At 52.9% G+C, this 24,064-nt stretch overlaps 2 protein-coding genes across 2 annotated transcripts; both read left to right on the forward strand.

Annotated features, from left to right (window-relative positions):
* The first annotated feature begins 1,056 nt into the window (after positions 1-1,056).
* LOC101960669 (WAP four-disulfide core domain protein 5) lies at positions 1,057-10,202 on the forward strand. The gene is made up of 4 exons (XM_040275534.2): positions 1,057-1,250; positions 5,130-5,270; positions 5,354-5,494; positions 5,883-10,202. Exons 1-4 carry the CDS (start codon positions 1,169-1,171, stop codon positions 5,885-5,887), a joined length of 369 nt encoding a protein of 122 aa, XP_040131468.1. The 5' UTR covers positions 1,057-1,168; the 3' UTR covers positions 5,888-10,202.
* Positions 10,203-10,959: 757 nt separating this feature from the next.
* Kcns1 (potassium voltage-gated channel modifier subfamily S member 1) lies at positions 10,960-19,438 on the forward strand. Its single transcript, XM_078052080.1, has 4 exons — positions 10,960-11,334; positions 12,901-13,051; positions 13,325-14,367; positions 16,370-19,438. Exons 2-4 carry the CDS (start codon positions 13,030-13,032, stop codon positions 16,835-16,837), a joined length of 1,533 nt encoding a protein of 510 aa, XP_077908206.1. The 5' UTR covers positions 10,960-11,334; positions 12,901-13,029; the 3' UTR covers positions 16,838-19,438.
* Positions 19,439-24,064: the final 4,626 nt, after the last annotated feature.

Consider the following 24,064-nt stretch of genomic DNA (forward strand, 5'->3'; position numbering starts at 1 on the left):
GCTTCATCCGTCCCCACTGCCGCGCCAGCCCAGGCAGAGGGCAGTCCTGCCAGATGTCACTGCAAGTGACTCACAAAGGTGGGGTGGCCTCTCTCCCCACAGGGACCCAAAAGGGGAGCCTGAGGCTGGCCTCCTTCGCCTGCCAGCCTGGGCCAGCTTCTCTGGCAGGAAGCTCCGACCCCAACCCTAATGCTGTCTCCCTTCCTAGGAATCCAGAGTGAGCAAAGCCCCCGTGCCAGGCAGAACTAACTTCCGTCCCTGCCTAAGACGTTGCTGGAACTCTGAGACTGTGGAGAGCCAGGAAAGTGGGGACCTGACTCATGCTTCACCCTGAATACTGTCGGCCAAATTCAGAAACTGTAAGGGTAAAAACAACTTTATCTGGGGTCTTAGGAGTTCAGGTCGGCAGACCTGAGTTGAGAGCTGTTCGTCAGAGGCACAGGTTCACAGAGCTGATGTCAGGGTTCTGAGGAAGGCAGGGAGTTGGGGACGGAAGGGCTGGCGGTGCTCCTGTGTTACAAAGTGGTGAAGCCCCTTGTAGAAAACTTCTATTAAGTGCTAAGAAACGACGGGGGCTACATGACCAAAGAAGGTAACAAAAGGGTATGTGCTTGGTAACAAAGTCCATCAAGCAAGAGTCTGAATCTTTTGCTGTGCATCTTGAGTCTCCGGGCACAATGTTATTACCTGGTCTTTCCCAATATATACTCCAGATGTCTGAGGTCACAGGGTGGAGGTGACCAGCTCTCACAGCTCCAGGTGGCAGTTTGAGACCTGCATAAGTTCCGCTGCCTCCTAAGTCCACTCTCTCAACATTGCTTCCATCGCCATTCCCCCTTTATTTCCCAACACAGGTAGGATCAATGCAGCTCAGAGAGGGATCCCGAGACTTGCCATGACCACAGCCAAGTCAGGGATACAGGCAGGACTGGGTCCAAGTCCCCCCACCTGTAGAATCTGGGCCACCCTGCCTTTAGTTCTTGCACAAGCACCCCTGGCCCTGGGCCTGGGCAGAGGGAGGAGCCAGGGTGAGGGAGACCCATGTGACATCATCCACCCCCATGTGACATCATCCTCCCTTGGCTCAGCTGCTTTGGCCTCCTGGGGTTGCAGGTGCTAATTTGGGAGCCGCTGGGCCCTGACCTTATTGAGTGCCAGCAGCAGAAACATGGGGCTCTGGAGCTTCCTCCTGGTGGCTCTCCTGGCTCTGGGGACTCAGCTGCCTGCTGCCTCTGGCTGGAAGAAGGGAGGTGAGGTGGTTAGATCCCTATTCTCTAGGTCCTGGGTGGTTTCTGCCTCTCTGGGAGAGTAAGGCTTGGTTTGGGGGAGGGCAGGCGATGCCGGGTGTGTGTGTGTGTGTGTGTGTGTGTGTGTGTGTGTGTGTGTGTGGTTCTGGGAGGCTGCATTTTCATTTGTGCATTTTTGGCGCGTGTCTGTGTATCTCGGCTGGTTTCTCGTGCTTGTCAGTGCCATCTACGCATCTGAGGATGTACCACAGCGCGCCCATGTCCGCGCGTGTTCACTGTAGAACAGCTGCATCGAGTGTGTCTGAGCTGGGTCACCTCTTTGGGGAGGAACCCTTCCAAGTCTGCCACTCTGCGAGTCTTTTCTGCCCTCTCTCCCAGCTCCATCTGTAGAAGGGCTTGAGAGTTAAACAGGGAACGTGGCTCGTGGGATCTGGGGTATGTTGGGAGGAACCTCTGCCGCTGCCTCTCTTCTCCCTCCTGCACCTCCCATGCCCACTGGCACCCCAGATGAGGCCGGGGCTGGGGCTGCCTGTTGACAGGGGAGGGAGGTGAGGGTGCTGGAGCGGCTGGACTGGTGCCTCCTGATCTGGGTGAGGCACTGCTCCCTTCTAGTGGAATATAGGTGACCTACATTCACCTGGGCAGCCCTGGCCCTGCCTTTGGGGGAGGGGACAGTGATGAGGACAGGTCCCCTCCTGCAGGGGCTCTGGGAGCAATTGCCTGCGTCCACTCTGCTCTCTCTAGCCTAGATTATGCCTTCCTTGGAGGCACAGGTCCCTGGCGGGGGAGGGAGCTGATGTGGGGAGGGGGGTGCCCAGAGTCCTTGGGTCGAGGAAGGAAGGAGGCTGGGGGCTCCAAGGCCAGTCCGTCCACTGTGGTCCACGGCCCTCACCACACACCTCCTCTGCAGTGTGCGAGGTGGCACTACACTGATTCCCGTTTTGCAGAGGAGGAAACCAAAGCACAGCGGGAAACCACTTGCCCAAGGTCCAAGACTCTTTGTATCAAAGGTGACCTCTGAGTGAGGTCGGGGAGGTCAGAAACGCTCACCTGCTGACTCCTGTGAAACCGGCTCGTGCCTCGCTCTCAGGAGCACTTGGTGCCTTGAAGAGGGTCAGGTACACAGTACGAGCAGCATAACTGGGTGATTTGGAGGAGGGGCTGGGGGTACCAGGAGGACATGTCCTGATACCTCACCGAGCTGCTAAGAGTGGGAGCTGGCACCAGCAGAGCCCGGGCCAGCTCCAGGCCTCTGGGTGTGGCCATGTGTGATGCGCATGTCTCATCCTTCCCTGGCTCCTCTCCAGGAGACCTCTGCCCCCCTCTCAGTGGACTTCAGACAGTGGAGGACGGTGGCAGGGGTGAGGGACGGGAACCTCAGCTTGACGTCCGTGGAAGCCTGGCTGCCTCTGCTTAGGGGAGCCCCTGGCCCTCACTCAACTGTCTGGATGTCTCTGATCCAAAAGCTGGGCGCTCTCCCTGTGGACAGTAAACGCCTAGTTAAATGTTTTTAGTGGTTATGTGGTGCCGGGAACATCTGGGTCTATAGTTCCATACGTGTGATCGTGAATAGATGTCTGTGGGTGTGTATGTCACTGTGCTCGCATGCATGCGTGTGCTGTATAGTTACCTGCATAACTGTGCATTATGAGTCTTTCTATATATATGTGTGTGTGTGTGTGGACATATATGTGACAGTATGTTTATAAATCTGACTGTGTATGTCCCATTTCAAATGTACATGTGTGACTGCCTGCATTTATATATGTGTGTGTATTAATATTAAACTATCTTGTGCACGTCTGAATGTGTGTGTGTGCATGTGTTAGGTTGAACCACATAATGTGCTATTTTTGGTAGATCAAAAAAAATTTGAGTATGCGCAATCCCAGATGGCTAAGCCTACGGCCAATTGTGTATGTAGATCTAAGTGCTTGCACACTGGGCTGTGTATCTACACGAGTGTGGGAACACATCTGTTGACTTGTGTGCTGCTGGCTGAGTCTATGCTCCCACAGTGGACGCATCTGGATGACCACCTGCATCGTCACGTTGTTGTCAGAGTGCGCATGTGTGAACGGGAAGGTCAGGAAGGCAGAGCCTCTGTGGCCGCCCAGAACTGCCACCTGTCTGTGCCCTCCGGAATTTAAGGCCCAGCTCACACGGTGGCTGTCATAGTTCTTCCCATTTGAGATGCCAGCTCTCAGCCCCCTCCCTATCAGTCTGTTCCTGCACCCACCCTGGCCCCCCTCAGAGGCTCTGTGGCCTCTGTCCCCTGACCTACCTGCCCGCTCCCCACTCCTGCTTTCCTGCTCTGAGTTCCCTTTGGCCTGAGCACCTCCAGCCTGGGCTTGTGAGTTAAGGCTGAACCCTGGCACCTCAGACAGTCTCCAGGGCCCCTTGGGTGCCCCTCTCCCCTCCCCCTGCCCACCCACCACCAAGAGAAGCTAATCAGAGCAGGGACTCCTTCCCAGGCTCAGCCACCCTTGCTCCAGCAGGGGGCAGCAATTCGATTTACAGGAACTCAGTCTAAGGAGGCATGAAGCTGATTTTGAGCACTCACTGTGTGAGAGGCTACCTACTATGTGCGGCCAACACCCAGGCAGGTCAGAGGGGGAAGGGTGACCCAGGTGACAGAGCCTTGAATCCAGTGCTGTGGGAGCTCCGGAACCTTTTCTCTGATGCTCGATTGGGTTGAAGACCTGGGTCCAGCCCCATCCCTAGGGCTCAAAAGCATCCAGAGCAGGCCCCAGAGATCAGAGGGAACTGGCCGCAGGAGTCCTGGCCCAGGATTGTGTGGGTCTGGGCCAGTCACTGTCCCTTTCAGACCTTGGTTTCCTCTACCCAGTGGAGGAAGGTACTGATCTCCAGCCTTCTGTGTGAAACCTGGAAACAGCCAGAAATATCCCAGAAGAGGGGTGAGGTAAACTCCAGGACCCCACATCCCACAGCCACCTGGAGGGGCACCTCCAAGACACTTAATACCTCTGGACCCTGAAGCCACGCCACCTGCCACAGCGACAAGCACGTAATGCAGATGTGGCCATGGTGGCCATGTGACAATGCAGCAGGCTGGCAACAGCCTACGTGCGAGACACCGGGTTCCCTTCAAGTCCTTTCTTTCAAACAGTCACTGAGCCCCTAGTGTTGTGCACCAAACGCTGTGCCAGAGCTCACAGGGAGCACAGCAGGGCAGGCAGGTGACAAGTCCCACTGCCTCCAGCTGATGAGAGGCACAGAGTCCGGGTGGGGCTGGAGAAGCAAGGTCTTCTGAGGATGAAGTGTTTCAGAGATTAATGAGTTGACCAGGTGCTCTGAGTGGAGGGGACAGCACCAGGCAAAGGTGCAGCCGCAGCAAGAGCCGTGCAGACAGAAGGAGCCTGGAGCCCATCAGGGGCCACTGAGTGGCAGAGCAAGGGGGGTGCACGCCTGTAATCCCAGCAACCTGGGAGGCCGAGGCAGGAGGATTGAAAGTTTGAGGTCAGCCTCAGCAACATAGCAAGACCATCTCAAAACAAAAAGGGGTGGGGATGAGGCTCAGAGGTAAAGTATCTCTGGTTCAATCCCCAGTACTATCCCCAGCCCTCAGGGGGAAAAAAAAAAAAGTGGTAGAGGATGAGGCCAGAGAGAAGAGAGGCTAGCCTAGCCATAACTTTATTGGACAAAGTGGAGACTTTTAACTGTCTTATTTTCCCTATTTTTTATGCTGCCTGGATCTCCAACCAGCCCTGGGAGAAAAATAGTGATTAAAAATAAATCAATAAACTTCTCAAAGGACGGGCAAGGAGTAGGGGACACCAAATTCAGATGCGATTTCCAGGTCAGCACTTGTTACATAACCTGAGCTGCCTCCAGCTGCAAGATGTGGGTGTTCTCTTACAGAGAAGTGGGGGAGCTGCCCGCCTGATGATGAGCCCTGCCTCCTGTCAGTGCCCGATCAGTGCGCTGGTGACAGCCAGTGTCCTTCAACCAAGAAGTGCTGCTACCGAGCTTGCTTCCGCCAGTGTGTCCCCAGGGTCTCAGGTCAGTGGCCCCTCCGCCTTGCTGAGCACCAACCCCCAGCCCCAGGTGGGCTCCGCAGGCTCACCCCGGCCCCTGTGTTGCAGTGAAGCTGGGGAGCTGCCCCGAGGACCGGCTGCACTGCCTCAGCCCCACCAGGCACATGTGCAGCCAAGACTCCGACTGCATGGGCAGGAAGCGGTGCTGCCGCGGCGCCTGTGGCCGGGACTGCAGAGACCCCGTCAGAGGTGCGGCTCCTGGGGACCTGAGGCAGGGCCTTCCCTCTGCCAGCCCAGCTCCGAGGTTTCCTTCCAGTTCAGCAAGTTGAACCCGAGACCTCCCCAGAAGCCAGGGCCTCTGCGGCCAGAACTGGGGAAGTGGATGGGGCAGGAGGAGCCCTGTTAGTGTAGCAGAGGAACTGGGGACCCTGGGTTCTCTTCCTGAACTTGCCGCTTCGCATGGACCACATCCTGAAATGGCTCTGGACTCCAGTTTGGCCTTTGGAAGGGGACCGGGCGCGTCCTGCCTTAGTTATAACCAGGGCTGGGCTGGTAGGGTGTGGATGTGGGGACAGAAGCCAACGCTCAGAGCTCTGTCATGGACCTTGCGGGTTACCCCTTCTTCCTCTCTCCTCAGGCTGATTCTGGCTGAAGACCTACAGTTCTGCAACTCGGGTGGAGTTCCTGGGGACCGGCACCCACAGCGACATCCCTCCTGGAGGCAGTTTCAATCTTCTGATTAACTGACCTGCTGTCACCGCCCTGCAACCCGTGGCCTCTGGCTTGTCCCCCTGGATGCCAAGGTCCACAGCCTGAAGGTCCACACCAGTCGCAAGCACTCCTCTTCATCTCCCTAGCACCCGCAGCCACTGCCACACTGAGCTCCTCGTGTCTCTGCACGTTCTGTTTCCTCCACCGAAACGCCCAGCTCCGGCAGGCCTGAGCCCACCTGCAGCCTCCAGATGAAGTCCTCGCAGGATTTCCCAAACGTTGGTCCATTCACATATCTTTTCCCAATTCTTGCCACACCTGCAAACCAGCACGGTGACGTCTCACATGCTGCCTCTACCGTGGACCTCACGTCTTCTTTAAATGACCCACTTTCAACTTATTTCAAGAGAAAACTCGATATCACTGCTGTAAATGAGAGGCGCAAGATTACTGGCCACAACTCGAATGTAATTGTGAAAACAAATGCAATGAAAATAGTTCAGGTCCATTAAATTAAATCGTGTCCAATAAATCAGATTATTAAACTCGAGCTAGACACGGCCACCCGCCAAGACTGAACGGGAAGCCTGCTCCCTGTCTCTGTTTTAATAAATGGAGATCGGCAAGGGTTAAAGAGAAAGATGCAGAACTCTAACTGAGACAGCTCCCTGGTGTAATCAGGATGGAAAGAGCAGCACGGTCCCACTCCAAGCCACTGTGGTGCAGTGTGGCGTCCAAGTGCTCATTAAGGTCATTGTGGATTGCCCCATGTTCAGGGGAGTGTCGCCGGAGCAGCTGGGACGCCAGCTTTATGGTGGCCCTGTCCTCAACCCTGGGCTGGGCTTCCCTGGGGCTGGTCTGGGGTCAGGGCCTCCTGAGGGTTTCTCGTAGGGAGCAGGGTCAGTGCGGGGATGACCAGAACATCCCTGAACCCAGACAGTTGGCTTCTGACTGTCTCCCCCCAGGACTTGCCTTGGGAAGGGACAGAGGCAGGCACACTCTCCTGCTGTCTCTGCCGGGCCTCCTCTGCATCCCGCCAGGCTCAGGAGTTGGCTGGTCAACTGTGAGGTGACCCTGGGGATCCTGGCTCTTCTTTCCCTGTTCTCTTGACCTTGAGGTTGAGTCCAGGTGAGCGTCCACCACTCCGGGGCTTCTGATGGTGCTGCTGGAAGGCGGAGAGACCTGCCCCTCCTCATTGCCACCGTCCTTCTCCAGTGCCTGAATTAGTGACTGCAGGCTGCAAATGCTAATTCTATGGACCAGGGCGAGGTCTGGGAGGAGCAAAGAGAGCTCTCTGGGAGTCCCTGATTCCATGCGACCTCCGATATTTCTCCACCTCCCTCTGAGCCTTGATTTCCTCCTCGGTAACCTCAGGGAGTTCACGCAGATGACATGCAGATGACACACTTGCCCACAACTGCCCCTTCCCTCCCACGGCTTCCCTGGAGGGGGAGTGGACGTCCCTGTCCCAGCGATCTGGGGATTGATAGGAGTGCGTTTGCCTAAGGGGATGGGGTGGAAATGGCAGCCCCCCGGTTTCAGGACGAGGCAGTGTCCTTCTTAGAACTCCTACTCTCTGCCATGAGAAGAGCTCACCCAGAAGCCACGGGTCTCGACAGCAGAGACACATGGGCAGGCCTGAAGGTGAACAGACCCAGCCAAGCCTCAAACTTGCACGAGACAGATAAATATTCGTGGTGGGAAGCTGTGGGGGTTCAGGGCCTGCCCGTGATAGATCCACTGCAGTAAGAGCCTAATGCCGACACCAGTTATTAGTGCCCAGTGAATGGCCACCTTGTGCCTCCCACTTTAAATTGTCCTTTCATTCATTCATCCCGTAACCTGAGGAAGGTGGGCATCGTTATTCCTATTTGACAATGAAGAAGCTGCAGCTTTGAGACAAGTGACTTGCCCAAGACCCCCAGCTGAGAAGTGGATTAAACTGCCCCATGTTCCTTTTTGCAGCGCACCCACCCGGTACCAGGTGTCCTTTGATCATCTCATTGAATCCTCACAGGCAGGATGTTCTGTTTCCTCCCATTTCACGTATGAGGAAGACTGAGGCACAAAGAGATTGATTGGGTCAAGGTCAGAGCCAAACAGTCTGCCCCCAAACCTTGCAGCCTTATTAACTATACTAATTACAGCAGGTCTTTGGAGAGTCCCTCCAACTTTAGTAACCCAGCTTTTACATCTGAAAAATGGGGATCACAAAGCAGGTGAAATGAGCAGGCTCCAATCTGGACAGCAGGGACCCAGGCCTATGGGCACACTGACTTATTGCTTTGCTTTCTTTCCTGAAGGTGATGGGGAGGAGAATTCAGGGGCCCCAACAGGACTCTTGTAGGGGAACTAGCTAAGCCTTGGCTGCGAAGAGCCCCCTGGCTGTCCTGGGACCCTGAGTCCTGCCTGGGGAGTGTCAGGAAGAGGCAAGTCACAGGCTGTGAGGATGCAGAGCCTGCTCAGCTTCCTGGCTAACACTACCTGTTCCATCAGGTCCGTGTCTTGATCTGTGCCATGTGGCTCCATCTTTGGCTACCAAGGTTCAACTCCTTCAGCTCCAAATCCTGTCTCTCTCCACCATCCTTTTGGAAAGCCTCCTGGGAAGCTGCACATCCTGTCCCTTGTGCAGACTCCAACCTCTCTTTCCTCTCTACCTACTACAGGCTGCAGGCCATGCCTGCCCAGAGCTCATGCACTAGTGGATGAGAGAGAGCCCTGGCTGGAGAAACCTCGGAGGCTACAGAGGCCAGGAGGGGCCTAACTCAGCCCCGAAACCAGAGGAAGCTTCCTAAGGGAGAAGATGGCCTACTGCAAAAAATTAGACTCTTCTCTAGTGAAGCCACTATGAATCATTTCTGTTCCTAAGTCAAGTACCCTGGGCCAAGAAAGGGCGGTTGCTCTGGGAAGGGAACAGCATGTGCTAATCCTCAGAGGGAAGCGTTGTTTCCATTTCACAAAAGAGAAAGATGAGCATCTCAGAGGAGACCCTGCACAAGGAATTTGGTGGCAGGAATAGGATTAAAGCCCACGGATTTGTTACTTATCACAGGGTAACAGGTATCCCCTGTCGTGGGCTTAAAACACCACCCATTTATTATCTCAGTTTCTCCACTTCATGAGCTGCAGTCAAGGTGTTGGTCAGGGCGGGACTCTCTCCCCAGCCCTGATGAGGCAGAATCTGCTTTCCAGGTTGGGAGGTTGTTGGCAGTTTCAGTTCCTGGAGGACTAATGGCCTGAACGTCACATCTCTCGCTGGCTGTTGGCTGGAAGTCACCCTCACCTCCTCGCCTGTCCAGCATGGCAGCTGGCAACTTGCTTCTCAAAGCCAGCAGAAGTCACCACCTTAAGCCACCTTATTGTGGAAGTGGCAGGCCACCACCTTTGCCTGTTCTGTTCACTAGAATCACTTGGTACCCCAGTGAGGGGTTCCGGAAGGGCATCCCAGGCGCGCACATCACTGGGAGACGTGGAAGAAGCTGCCCATCCAGGTCCACTTCACCCCCAAACTGTATTTTCTGCCACATCAAGTTTAATCTGTAGGCAAAACTTTATGGGTTCAGACAGCACCCCTGGCAAGGGACTGAAGGAGTCTGGGGGAACGCCCACCCACGGTATAAAGGGCATTGATACCCTGTTAGCACAGTGACCCACAAAGCCCCTGTCCCCACTTCCGTCACTCACACATGCATCTAAAACTCTGATCACCTCTCGAATGGTAAATGGACGCGATCTGGAGATGAAACAGACCAGAGACCTTCTCTGTCTGGTTACAGAATAGGAAGTCAGCAAGCACCATGCTCTGAACTAGCTATGGGACCATGTGGCAAGGAAGTACACACCACCTCTAGGATCTGAGATGACAGCCGGCAGACCGTTAGGAGAAAAAGGAGGATCTTAGTTCTATAATCACAATGAAATGAATTCTGCCAATAAGTGAGCTTGGAAGAGACGCTTGAACACAAATGGAAACTTCAACCCTGGCTGACACTTAGCTTTAGGCTGGTAAGACCCTGAGTAGAGAATCCAGCCAAGCTGGGCCCAGACTCCTGATCTAATAAGATGATGATAAATCTGTATTGTTTGAAGCTACTGAAGTTGTGGCCAATTTTTTTACAAACTGATAAAAAAAACAGTTCACCGGTTTTAAAGACTTAGTACAAAAATGAATATCTCATTAATAATTTTGATTTTATTTTAAATATTCCAGATATATTGGGTTCAATAAAATATACTATTAAAATAATTTCACCTGTTTCTTTTTACTTCTTAAGAATGGTGCTATTATAAAGATTTAGTTGCATAGGTGGTCCACCTAGTATCTATTGGACAGGGCTGGCATGGGGGACACAGAGGCTGATCTGACCTTGAGCAAGCCACCATGCTTCTCAAACCTTATAATTCTTCCCTGGGAGACAGGAATAAATAACAGCACCTAACCCACAGGTACATGTGCAGCCCGCATGAGATGAAGCCTGAATTCAGCCCCAAATAGGAGCTCAGCCAGGGTGGGTAATTATCGTTGTTATTAATGACAGTATTTGAAGTCTTCCAGGAACTTGGTTCCTCTCTTCAGCACCCTCTCCCCAACCAGGCAGCCAGAAGCCACTCATAGACACCTGAAGATCACACCATGTTTGGGGAGCTCTTTGCCACCCTTCCCCTTGACCCTCACCAGCCCACCCCAAGGCAGGAGCAGGACTCCTGGGCAGGTGAGGATACTGAGGATACTGAGCCTCAGGGACAGAAGGATGCTCACAGCCCACCTGCCTGCAGCCACCTCTGCAGCCCCCTCAGGCACAGCTTGGGGCTGGGGGAGATGCCGCCTTCCCCAACTCCTTAAGTCAGATCCCTGCAGTCCGAGCAAGGGCCCAGCGTCACCTGTCAAATGCAGAACGCGAGAGCCTGTAGTCCCTGCCAAGTTTGTGCCAGGAATAGCTGAGCTAAGTCACCTGAAATATTTCTGGCACATATTAAGCACTCAGTTAATCCCACCACTGTTGCTGCCTGTCCTGGGACCGAGGCCGAGCCCCCTTTCCAGGTGGATCTCCATCCCCTTCCTGACCCATCCTTCGGGGACTCCAGATGGGGGGGATGACCGGCTGTTGGGCCCAGACTCCAGACACCCCCACCCCCCACCGAGTCAGGAATAGAAACCACCGCCTCCGGCCGCGGTCTCCCTCCTCCCCGGCAGCGATCGATGCGGCCTCAGCCGCAGGGGACGGAGGAACACGGGCAAGGAGGGGGCCGCGGGGCCTCGGGCTGCAGCGAGGCGGCAGGGCCGCTGGGGCACTGACAGCCCGGGCGCCGCCAGCGCCTCCGCAGCCTCTGCGCCTTTGGGGACCGACGCGCCAGGCTCCAGAGAGCGGCTGCCGCAGGTAAGGGGCCTTCTTTGGGAAGGGGCGTGGTCCGAGGAAGGTCTTGGGCTGGGAAAGTGGGCGCTGGGAACTGCCTAGGCTTCCTGGTGCCTGAGACTCTCTAGGACACGGCCCGGGGGGGGGGGGGGCTCGGGCTGGCCCTGCTTGCTCATCTGTAAAATGGGGTTTGAGAACTCCCTGTCGGGGCTGGTGAAGGGATTTCACGGGAGCACTGGGTGTGGAGCTCAGCAAAGTGACCAGCAAGTAATAGGTGTTCCAAGTAAGTGTCCAGAAAGTCTGGAACCAGAAAGATGCGCAGATCTAGTCGGGGAATATTTGTTGAATTAATTATCCCATTTTATAGAGCAAGAAAGTGAATTCCAGACAGATGAAGGGATTCGCCCCTGACCCTGCATCTAGCGGGTGGTGAAAGTAGATGAGAACTTTTGCCAAACCCAGGCGGAAGAGGTGAGAGTGGAGCTGCAGCACAGGTTTCTTGTGCACCTATTACTGCCAGGGTCTGCACTGCCCACCGACATCTAGCATCATTGTATCCTCATAGCTTCCCATGGAAAGTATGATATTTTCCAGTTTGTAGATGAGAAAACTGAAGCTCAGAGCAGGGAATGGATCTGCTCAAGGTCAAGAGCTAGTAAGTGGCAGACTCAGAATCTGGACTCAGGTTTGACCTGAGGGAAGGACAAGGGATTAATGTTCATTGAGCACCCACTGTGTTCCAGGGGCTTTGCACACATCCTCTGGTAACAGTTCATCCAAAGGGCCATTATCCCCATTCTAGAAATAAGAGAGCAAGCCCAGAGACTGGCCTGAGATTGCACAAGTGCCAGAGGTCAGGGGGGGATCCCAACCCCCTAACACCAAACCCAGGAGGAGTGAGGACATCCAGGCTTTGATGCATACTCAACCCCCAGGAAGCCAGCGTGTTTGAACCCACCATGCAAATGAGATAACCAGGGTCAGAAGGTGAGTCCCAGCCTTCAACTCCATCAGAGGCAGGAGTCAGTGGGCAGTGAAGGACCTGCCACTTCCTGAGTATCAACTAAGCCAAACGCTATAATCTACCTTAACCCTTCAGCCATCCTTGGGGGGTAGGCATTGCCCATGAAACTGAGACCTGGAGAAGAAACATCTTATTCAAGGCCCCAGGTGCATCAAGGATGGTTTTGCCTGACTCCAGAAGAGAGTCAGAGGCAGATAATTTAATAAACCTCAAAAAAGACATTAAGTCAAGGTAATCATTTTAACCACACTTCCAGGTGGATATTTTTATCTCTATTTGATGAAGGATCAGAAAGGTGATGTAACTTGCCTAAGGTCCCACAAGCGCACCAAGGTTCAATGCTGTCTGCCTTACGTGGTCTAATTGGAGATCTCAAATTTAACCCTGTGTTGGAATCACTCCCCGGGGTTTTTAAGAACTCAGACTGCTGACCCCCTACCCCAGAGTTTCTGATTCAGCAAATCCAGGGTAGGCTGAGAATCTGCATCCCAGGTGACGCTGATGCTGCAAATCCAGGGAACACTTTGAGAATCCCTGGTCTAAACTGATTTTCCTAACAATCCTAGGTGGCAAGCATTACTACTCCTGTTTGCGGAGAAGAAAACCGAGGTTCAGAGTGCTGGCACATCCAGGATCACACTATAGACCTCTGGTTAGTCCTGGGAAAGAAGACATCCTACGTGAGCGTTCGGCGCATGCCAGACATAATCCTTCAAGGTAGAGCTCCCATTTATTTTCCATAGGAGAAAATGAAATGGGAATGGGGAGGGTCCGTGATCTGTCCAAAGTCCTGCAGCCAGGAGGGTGTGGGATATTCAAACTCGGGCCTGACTTGCGTCCAGAGGACATCTGACGTCTACTGATCTCTCACTGCATACCAGGTTCAACCGGGCCTCCACACCCCGCCTGGTGGAGGGAGCAGGGGATTTTAACCCAGTCTTCCTGGAAAGGAGGCCCTGGGATCTCTCAGTGCGCCCTCTGTGTCTGCAGGGCGACCCGCTGTAGCCATGGTGAGCGAGTCCTTGGGGCCTGGCACTGGGGTTCCCTGGCGGAGAAGCGACGAGGCTCTGCGCGTGAACGTGGGCGGCGTGCGGCGGCTGTTGAGCGCGCGCGCCCTGGCGCGCTTCCCGGGCACGCGGCTGGGTCGCCTGCAGGCCGCAGCGTCGGAGGAGCAGGCGAGGCGCCTGTGCGACGACTACGACGCGGCGGCGCGCGAGTTCTACTTCGACCGGCACCCGGGCTTCTTCCTGGGCCTGCTGCACTTCTACCGCACCGGCCGCCTGCACGTGCTCGACGAGCTGTGCGTCTTTGCCTTCGGCCAGGAGGCCGACTACTGGGGCCTGGGCGAGAGCGCGCTGGCCACGTGCTGCCGCGCGCGCTACCTGGAGCGGCGCGTGACGCGGCCGCGCGCCTGGGATGAGGACAGCGACACGCCGAGCAGTGTGGACCCGTGCCCCGACGAGATCTCGGACGTGCAGCGCGAGCTGGCGCGCTATGGCGCGGCGCGCTGCGGTCGCCTGCGCCGCCGCCTCTGGCTCACCATGGAGAACCCGGGCTACTCGCTGCCCAGCAAGCTTTTCAGCTGCGTCTCCATCGGCGTGGTGCTGGCCTCCATCGCCGCCATGTGCATCCACAGCCTGCCGGAGTACCAGGCCCGCGAGGCGGCGGCCGCCGTGGCTGCGGTGGCTGCTGGCCGCAGCACGGAAGAAGTGCGCGACGACCCGGTGTTGCGACGCCTGGAGTACTTCTGCATCGCCTGGTTCAGCTTCGAGGTATCGTCACGCCTTCTTCTGGCGCCCAGCACGCGCAACTTCTTCTGCCACCCGCTCAACCTCATAGACATCGTGTCGGTGCTGCCCTTCTATCTCACGCTGCTGGCTGGCGCAGCGCTCGGTGGCCGGGGCGGCGGGAGCGGCGAGGAGCTAGGCGACCTGGGCAAGGTGGTGCAGGTTTTCCGCCTCATGCGCATCTTCCGGGTACTGAAATTGGCACGCCACTCCACTGGACTGCGCTCCCTGGGCGCCACGCTCAAGGTAGGCCAGGTTGGGGAAGGGGCAGGTGAGTGTGGGTGAGGGTCAGGTTAACAGGTGAATTTGTAAAACTGCCATGTCCAGGCGCATCCTGAACCGAGATGCCATCCTTTGGGTCAGGCACAGGGCTAGACGCCAAGTGTATGGCTCAATCTAGTCTGACCTTCCCAATGACCCTGAAAGAAAGGGCTTACTGTTATCTTCATACCCGAGGAGAAAACCGAGGTATGTTTTTGCTTTTTACAAACTGGTCACTTTTGATATATCTGCTAAATATCAAATAATACATAGCACAAAAATATGTAAAGCAGGATGCTTTCTGGGTTCTGGTTAGAGCCTTTCTCTTGGCATTATCAGAAGGCACAGAGTCACAGGCCACCCTTAGTAGGAAAGTGTAGGAATAGCCCAGGAGCTAAAACAAGCACAGACTCGGCATTCAGTGCCAATTTCACATGCATTACTGGTTCAGTACTTCGTATGGCTTCCTCAGGAAGTTGCTGTCCTTTAGTGTTATTGTTTTTCTTAAATGAAGATGCAAGAATGAAGGGTGGCTTTTTTAAGCCTGGTTGCATTTTATTGAGCCCCATCTTCATGCACTGGGGATGAAATTAGTCTTGCTGGGAGAGGGAGGCAATGTGAACAGCTTGCACAAGGCTTGGTGAGAGAACAGGGTGCATGCTGGGAGAGGGGACCCAGGGAACAGGGAGCCAAGAAATGAGGTTGATGAGGTAAGCGGGTTTTGAAAAGCATGTCTCTTGGCCCACAATTTTCTACTTTATCTCCAAGGGAGCCTGTGAAGGGTTTAAGCAGGGGCAAGTGCTGTCTGTTTTGTGCAGATGTGGAAACTGAGTCTCTAGGAGGTGACAGGACTTGTCAGGAATTCTTCAGTAAGTGGCAGAGCCCAGAGAATAACCCAACCGTGCCCAACTTCCACATGCTCAATCCTAAAGCACCCTCCACCCTTGGCTTAGGGAAGCCTCTTGCATGCTCTCCTGGCAGAGCAGCCAGGATACTGGGTGCTGGCAGGTGACCTGGGCAGAATCTGCTCAGGTGCAGAGAATTATGTTAGCCAGACCCCCTGAGTTCAGCATCTGTTTTGGGAAGATTCTGCCCCTGGGCCCTGCGCTGCCTCCACCATGCCAAGAATCAGGGCTTGAAGCTACTCACTGAAGGGTAATGATCTGGCTGTTAGGGTCAAGACCCAGGTGTAGGATGTTCCAGATGGAGCTTTACTGCTCCAGGTGAGGCCCAGGCCAGCAACAGCTTTCTCAACACCTGGGAGCTTGCTGGAAAGGCAGACCTGCTAAATTGGGTTCTGCCTTTTAAACTACGACCCTGAAGGTTCCTCCTCATATTTCAGTTTGAGAAACCTGCTCTAGACTCGGGGCTGGCACTGCTGATGTTTGATTTTAGTTCTTTGTGTTATGAGGGTCTGTCTTGTGCACTGTATGGGGTTAAGCCCTGGCCTCTACCCATTTGAGGCCAATGGCACATCTGACCCATTGTGACAACCAAAATATGTCTCCAGACATTGCCAGATGTCCCTTATGGGACAAAATCACCCTGTTTAAGAACCAGTGCCGTAGGGCACCCATGGGTACTCTAGGGAACTCATCCTCTCAACTTCCTTGAGGGGCAGGAGTGTTTTTGTATGTCAGAAACGTGTACTTTGAATCAGAAGTTCATGAAACCAGCTCTGCCTTGTGAGGCAGAAACTGTGGTTCTGTTGGTTCGACAGCCAACAGAAATCACAGCGTTTTTGTCACTGGTCCTTGCCCCCGGAGATCCCTGAGTTAGAAACAGCTTGGCCTCGTGGGCGCCATGGACAGCCTTTGGGCCTGTGTTCCGTCCTGGGGAGCTTCGTGCTTGCTGTAGTTGGAAGATGTGGTTTGCTCTGTGACTTTGGACCTGCCCCTTCCACTCCTTGGGTCCTAGTTTCCCCATCTGCCCGATCCCGGGTCTGAGAGCCCGTCTGGCTGACCCCGCTTCCTGCCTTTTCTTGCAGCACAGCTACCGCGAGGTGGGCATCTTGCTGCTGTACCTGGCCGTGGGGGTGTCTGTGTTCTCCGGCGTGGCCTACACAGCTGAGGAGGAGAACGTGGGCTTTGACACCATCCCCGCCTGCTGGTGGTGGGGCACAGTGAGCATGACCACTGTGGGCTACGGGGACGTGGTGCCTGTGACAGTGGCTGGCAAGCTGGCAGCCTCGGGCTGCATCCTCGGTGGCATCCTGGTGGTGGCGCTCCCTATCACCATCATCTTCAACAAGTTCTCCCACTTCTACCGGCGCCAGAAGGCTCTGGAGGCGGCCGTCCGCAACAGCGGCCACCAAGAGTTTGAGGACTTGCTGAGCAGCGTTGACGGGGTGTCAGAGGCATCGCTGGAGACATCCCGAGAGACCTCTCAGGAGGGACGGTCCACAGACCTGGAGATGCAGGCCCCCCGTGCACCTCCAAACTCTCAGAGTTATTAAAACCAGGATCCGCGTCCCCGGTGCACCCCCAAGTCAGCTGAAACAGAGCGGATTGTTCCCTGTGCAAGCTCTTCATGAGAGGGAGCCTCTTGGGACCCTTGGCCTGAGAAATGAAACCTGGGCTGCATATCTCCCTCCAAAGGCCCAGGCCAGCACAGTGCCACCTAGATGCTGTGCGCCCACAGAGCCACTTGGACACCCTGATTAACCAGCCTCCCCAGCCAGGAAGCAGGCATGAGCCAGAGGATGAAGTGGAAGGATGGGGACGTTCTGAGCACCTCTCCTGCGCTGGCCCAGTTTGTCCCTGTGCTGCGAGATGAGAACTGCCTCACTTCACAGATTAGGAGGCTGAGGTCTGGGGGGGAGTGTCTCACCCAAATGTGGAGTCAGGTGTGAAGTCTGTGTTTGTGGTCGGCCCCCACAAACGTTTCATCCACCCCACTCCTCTGCTCTCACCAGGTTTGATGTGATTTTAGGGGGTCTGGGGTTCCCCAGAGTTCATGCATAGGGTGAGAATGCTCTGTCAGGGAGGGAAAGGAACAGATGGGATTCGGAGGTAGGAGACCTGGACCTCAGCTGTGGTTCTTTCCTGGGAGCTGAAGGGACGCAGCTCTTGAATGAGTCCTGGGGGAAGGGAACTGCCTCCTAAGCCCAGGTGCAGGATTTGCTGGGCAGTACCCTCCCGCCATTCTTCCCAGGGCAGACTTGAGAGCAGATCTGAAGCGGCCCTGGCCTGAGGCCTGAGGCCTAGACTGAGACCCAGCTGTGGACCTGCTGTGAGCCAGCTCCTGGTCCTGGCTCGTGACCCAGGGGGAGATGAAAGCCAAGTGGAGCAGAGGAGGCACAGACTTAAAGCCAGCTTAGCTCTGAAATGTCAGAGGCAGGGCTTCCGTGCATGTCCCCATACTGACTACGGCTGTCCCCTTCTACCCACCACACACACATCCAGCCCTCCTTGAGAAGCCAAGGTAAAAACTTGAGACTCCTGTCTGTCCCAGGGCTAGCTCTGGCCTGTCCTCCTTTGCTGGGGGTAAATCTTTCATACTCCCTTGCCTACTCCTCTCTCCACTTGTGGAGAGAGCTGGGAAGTGTTCTCATGGCCCTTTCCACGGACACTGGCTAGAGCGCCATCACTGTACCATCATGGCCACTCTGAGCCTCAGGATGGAAGGTATCGTTTGGCTGAACCCAGGCTTGGGCCAGAGGAGGTACTTGGTACATGTTGACCAGATTGACCGATTCCTATAGCCTTTGGATGCCAAGCATTGAGCTGGGAGAAGAAATAGCCAGACAGGGAGAGATTCTGGATGCTCTTGAAAGAATGTGTGAACAAGACCAAAAAGGAGGCCATTCAACTCTGCTTCCCCTGGCCCTCCTTGATTTTTTTGAGGTTTTAATTTTTATTTATTATTTTGTGGTACTGGGGATTGAATCTAGAGTGTCACACATGCTAGGCAATGCCCTAGCACTGAGCAATGTCCCTAGTCCTTCTTTTTAAAGAAAGGGTCTTACTAAATGCCTGAGGATGGCCTATAACTTGTGATCCTTCCGTGTAGCCTCCTGAGTAGCTGGGATTACAACATGTGCATCATGCCTGGCAGTTTTTGAGAATTTTTTTTTTTTTTTTTTTTTTTTAGAATGACCTCCTTGTAGGTTCTTCACTCCCTCATTCAACAGATCTTTATAGGAAGAGTCATGAGCTGGGGGCTTTCCATGTGGCATATGGACATATTTTGTTCAGCTGAGCATTAATTTTAGCATATTGTAAAAATTTAAATGCCTTTGGGTGAGGCATGCACTCTTCAGTTCCCCATAGCATCTCCCCACCACCGTGGTCCCACGTATGGACACACGTTACCACGAGTGTGTCACACCCAGAATAGCTGATTTACTCTACCCACCTGGCCACTAATTTATTGAGTGCAGTTCAAGTGAGAGAATGATGGACAGAATAGATGTCTCTGTACTCAGGAAGCTATGTGTGCTAGTGGGGGAGACAGATTAATGCAGCAATCACAAACAGACATGGTAGTAGCTCTAAACCTGCAGGGAATTTCAAGCGTAGGTAAAGCACAGGGGCGTTACCTGAGATCAGCGAAGGCCTTCCCTAGCAGCGATGATCTAGCTGTGATCCAGCCCTCATGACAGTGAATAGCTGGGTTCTGGGGAGGAGTACTCCAAGCCTTGGCGGGGCAGTGTGAGAGCTTGTGTGTCTTACACAGGGCTTGGTACATAGCAGGCCCCCGGGACACAGACCCTGGGTCTGCAGATTGGACCAGCGCAGGAGCTAGGCTAAAGGGCCTCTTGGGAACTCCCCATATAGGAGCCCCCCTGCACACGTGCCTCAGTGTCTGGGCCCAGCCATGCTCAGGTTGGGGGATAGAGGTTGGGAAGCTGCATGAACTGCTCCATACGGTCTTGCCTAAGACCCCAAGAATCTGACGGCTTCCAGATTTTCTTACCCCACAAACCAGTCCCTGAAGTTGGTGCGGGGATACCTCAGGGACGAAGATTGTGAGATCCTGACACGAGCGCAGCAGCAGTGAGCCACTCTGTGTGTCTGTGAAAACCATTATGCAAATAAAGAGCTGTGCCCAGGGACCCGTTTCTGCTGGCTCTCTGGTGTCCTCTGAGTGACTGGGGAGGGTGGGCAATATGTGGAGTGACTTGGAACCACATTCCCTGGTTCCTGCCTTGGATTTGGCAGAGGCCTTGGCTGGAGTTCAGTCAGCCAGAACAGGTTGCAAGTGTCAGGAACTCGGCAGGAATGAACTTGGGCGAAAAGGGCAATCCATTAGAGTAAATTACTACAGTGATCTAACTTGAGTTCTTTGGTTTCAAGCAGCTAAAACAGACTAAGAAAAAATGAATCTATTGGAAAGTGCATTAGTTTCCAGTGGCTGCCACAGCAAATTACCACAAACTCAACTGCTTAAAACAGCAGAATTTTATTCTCTTACAGTCCTGGAGGCCAGGAATCCAAAATCAGGGTGTTGGTGGGGCCACACTCCCTCCGGGGCACCAGAGGTGAACCCCCTTCTTGCCTCTTCTGGCTTTTGGTGGTGGCTCCAGTCTCTGCCTCTGGCCTCACGTCACCTCACCCTCTAAGTGGGTTTAATCTCCCAGTGCCTCTAAGGACATCTGTTAGGGTCCACTGGGATAATCCAAAATGACTTCATCTCAAGGCCCTTAATTTCACCACTCTTGCCAAAAAGACCCTTTCACAAATAAAGAATCATTCACAGCTTCCAGAGATTTGGATGGGGACACGTTTGGGGTCACCTGTCAGCCCTCTACAGAGCACCGTCTGATAAGGCCTTGGGAAACAGAACAATGAGGGGAGCTCTGGGGACCTCAGTAACAGGCCTGGGGACCTGCTAAGATGGATACTGCCACCCAGACGTCCACCTCCAATCCCCTCCTTCCCTGAGTCACACTGCTCACAATCTAGTCCCAGGAGAGGGGGAGGCCCAGCCTGGTGCCAAGCTTTTCCTTGGAAGGGACGGAGGGCAGAGTACTGGGTTTACAAGGAGCAAAGGCAGTCACCCCCCAAGAAAGGCTATGCGCCATCACCTGGATAAAATAGAGGGCTGCTGATAGGCCAGAGTGGGAGGCATCCCCTAAATCCTACCCCTGGGCTGCCCAACACCCCACTCACACCTTCCGCCCATGCACCCCATTTTACACTTGCTCTAACATAAGGAAATTCTCTTGCATATGCCCGGAAACACACTGATCCTCTCCCTAAAGGGGACGCTCCACGGTCGTATCCTGTTAATGATTCTAGTCCAGAGTTCATCCTTCTACAGTATTCTGTGACATAAGGAATAAATGGCAAGTGTACAGGCCACCGGCAGACTCTGGATGTGAGGCTGGCGGGAAGGGAAGAGACTGTGAGGAGGAAGACACCGTTGCTTCATCCTCATTCCGTGATGGTCATGAGCCTAAAACTGGCATTTATAGTATCCCTCTGTGCTGGCAGAGCCCTTCCTCAAGATGGCCTTCAAGCTAAGGGCTCCAGGTCCATAAGCCCCTCAAGGCTGGTGTTAGGGGATGATCTATCACTCAAGGAGGCTCAAGTCTTGCCAGAGCTGGAGAGTGGGGGTTTGTCTTGCTTTGTTGTTTTATTTCTGCTGTTTTGTTGATTGTACAAATTAAGTAAGGCTTTAACTGGCTGCCTGTGGTTTCACCTTCCAGGGCCGTGGGACACTGCGAGTTCTTGTCTCATTCAGAGACTGTGGAATATCCTGATGATTGTTCCCACTTAGTTTTGGAGGCCAGAATGGCAGGCATCCCCTGAGTTCCTCCCCTCTGAGCTCAGGGAACCCATTTCAGATCACAGCCCTCCACGCAGCACTCTTGATCTCGACTTTCTTCAAAGCAAGGGGGAAGTGTGCTGGGTTCACTGGAGGCCACAGGAAGGAGGCACAAAACAGATCCAATTCAGATCCTGTCTTCAGAGACCTCTCATTCCCTTCCTTTACGTGATGCCAAGGGACTTGGGCCCTGTGGTTCCATTTCAGGTGGACCAGCATTTGACCCAAGTTTGCTTTAGCCAAATCCATGAATTAATTGCTAGAGCCAGACCCATTCCTGGAGCTAGCACAGAGAAGGCTGATCGCTGGTTAGTGCATCCATACTAAGAAAATCAGCCTGGTCCAAACTTACATCTTCCCCCTGCCTGACGAAGCACCACGGAAATCCATTTCCACAAGATTCCCCCAATTTCTAATGGTATCAGTTAACAACCTCTACAATTCTGTATGGCTCCAAGATTCTTTTCTACCCAGAGTTTACTCTTCAGCCTCCAGGCCAAACTGGTCCCACTTTCCAGCTGAGCAGCCTGGAGGGGTGGGGCAAGCAGGAAGTTGTGCCCTTTCTTTCTCCTAGAGGACATTGTGAACTGTTGGAACTAGTGTTTTAGAGAGCCTTGGGTCTCTCCTGCGTGCGCTCACTTGGTACTTCTTTATTGACGCCTAACTTTTCAGAAGTGCACCAGGGCTGTGAACTCAACAACCTGCACGCTCAGCTGTGAGCTCTAGTACCTGGAGAACTGAGCCCTATTGTGAGTCATAAGAGATTCTTACACCATGCTCACAGAAATGATTTACATTTCATTTCATGTTAAAAATAATAATATTTGATCTCGCTTTGTTGACTCTCCATTTATATTATTCTGTGCAGTTAGAAACACAGAATAATATAAATTATATATAATAATATATAATTTATTATATATTATTATATATATAATAAATATATAATAATATATATTTATTATATTATAATAAATATAATATAATAAATATATATTTATTTATTATATTATAAATATAATAAACACTCCATCACACAAGCTGGGCACCCTTCACTTCCTTAAAATTGAACTGTGAGCCATGCTACCTCTCCTTGGAAACCAGACCCTGTGGTCAAATGCTAAAGGTCATACAAGAAATCATTGGTTATCATTACATCCCCCAGTCACTGGCTTCCCAGGGTAGAGCAGGAGCAACAACCTCAGTGTTTTGCCCTATGACAGCCCAATAGCTTTGAAAACCCCACATTTCCTGGAAGACATGTTACCTACAACTCAACTCTAGGTCCAGTTTCTGATATCAGGAACATTTGGTTACAAACAACCAAGTGACCGCATTGGATAGATACTGGAGAGGAGTAAAGTATTAGCCAGCCAGGCTTTGAGAAGGTACGGGTGAGGGCAACACAAAGATGGAGGCAGAAGCCATGAATCATCTCTTGAGGGCAGTGTAATTACCATGGCTGGGTGACAAACACCTTCATTATATGGATCACTCTGCTCGATCTAAAAATTCCTTAAGACTGAGTCTAAATGGCTTGTTTGGATCACATGCCCTCAAATGGCCTGGGGGAGGGATGGGAGGGCCTTCCCCAGACGGTGCTGGAGAATAGTTCCCTAAGGAAAAGGGGGATATTTTTATTAAAATAAGGGAAAGAGATCCTGAAGTGGCAAAACCAACAAATATCTTTCACAATACCACTGCGTGAGAACAGCAGCCAGGTGGCTCCGCTCAGTAACTACAAACCAAGGACAAGAGAGATGGGAAGACAGACCTCTGTGGGAGACAACAAGGCTACCAATAGTCCAATCACACATGGTGCAGCGCCTCTGCCAGAGAACTCCTTCCCAGTCCTGATTTGAAAAATCAATGGTTAGGCCAGGCGCCGTGGCACTCTACAGTTTATAAAGTATTTCCATGTCCATTATTTCATACACTTTGTGTGTACTGAGGATTGAACCCAGGAGCACTCTACCACTGAGCTATATTCCCTGCCCTTTTAAAATTTTGAGATGCCATCTCATTAAGTTACCAAAGCTGGCCTCAAACTTTCGATCCTCCTTCCTGAGCCTCCAGAGTAGCGGGGATTACTAGCATGTGCACTGAGTCTGGCTTCAAATACTTCTTACAATAACCCTAGAAGACAACTACAACAATAATAAAATAGTATCATCAGGCTGGGGCTGTAGTGCAGAGGTGAAGCGCTTGCCCCTCACATGTGAGCCACTGGGTTCGATCCTTTTTTTTTTTATTTAAAGAGAGAGTGAGAGAGGAGAGAGAGAGAGAATTTTTAATATTTATTTTTTTTTTTAGTTCTTGGCGGACACAACATCTTTGTTGTATGTGGTGCTGGGGATCGAACCTGGGCTGCATGCATGCCAGACGAGCGTGCTACTGCCTGAGCCACATTCCCAGCCCTGGGTTCGATCCTTAGCACCACATAAAAATAAATAAAGATATTATGTTCATCTACAACCAAAAAAAAAAAAAAACCAAACAAACAAACCTGTATCATCATTACTGGTCAGATAAGAAAACTAAGGCCAACAATTAAAAAAGAGTGGATCAGGGTTTCAAACTCTAGCTTCCTAACACTGGATCACACTCATGTGGCACACACACCTGTCATTCCTTTGGTTGGCAAGCTTAACTCCTTGGGCATTGCTGAAGGTAGTAGCTTTAAGGTGTGGATCCTGAAATGAGGTTGGGAAGGAATTGTTCAGTTACAAGTGATAGGAACCCAACAAAGTGGTTGGGCTTCTTTGCCTTTCTGAGCCTCAGATTCTTGTTTCTCAGAATGTTAATGTCAAGTTTAAGTGAAATAACATAAAAATACCTGGCATCATGCTAAATATAAGTATGTGTGTATGAGTTTCTCTCTCTCTCTCACACACACACAGGGGATTGAACC

Source organism: Ictidomys tridecemlineatus, chromosome 5 (genome assembly GCF_052094955.1).
Source record: "Ictidomys tridecemlineatus isolate mIctTri1 chromosome 5, mIctTri1.hap1, whole genome shotgun sequence".
Taxonomy (NCBI): domain Eukaryota; kingdom Metazoa; phylum Chordata; class Mammalia; order Rodentia; family Sciuridae; genus Ictidomys; species Ictidomys tridecemlineatus.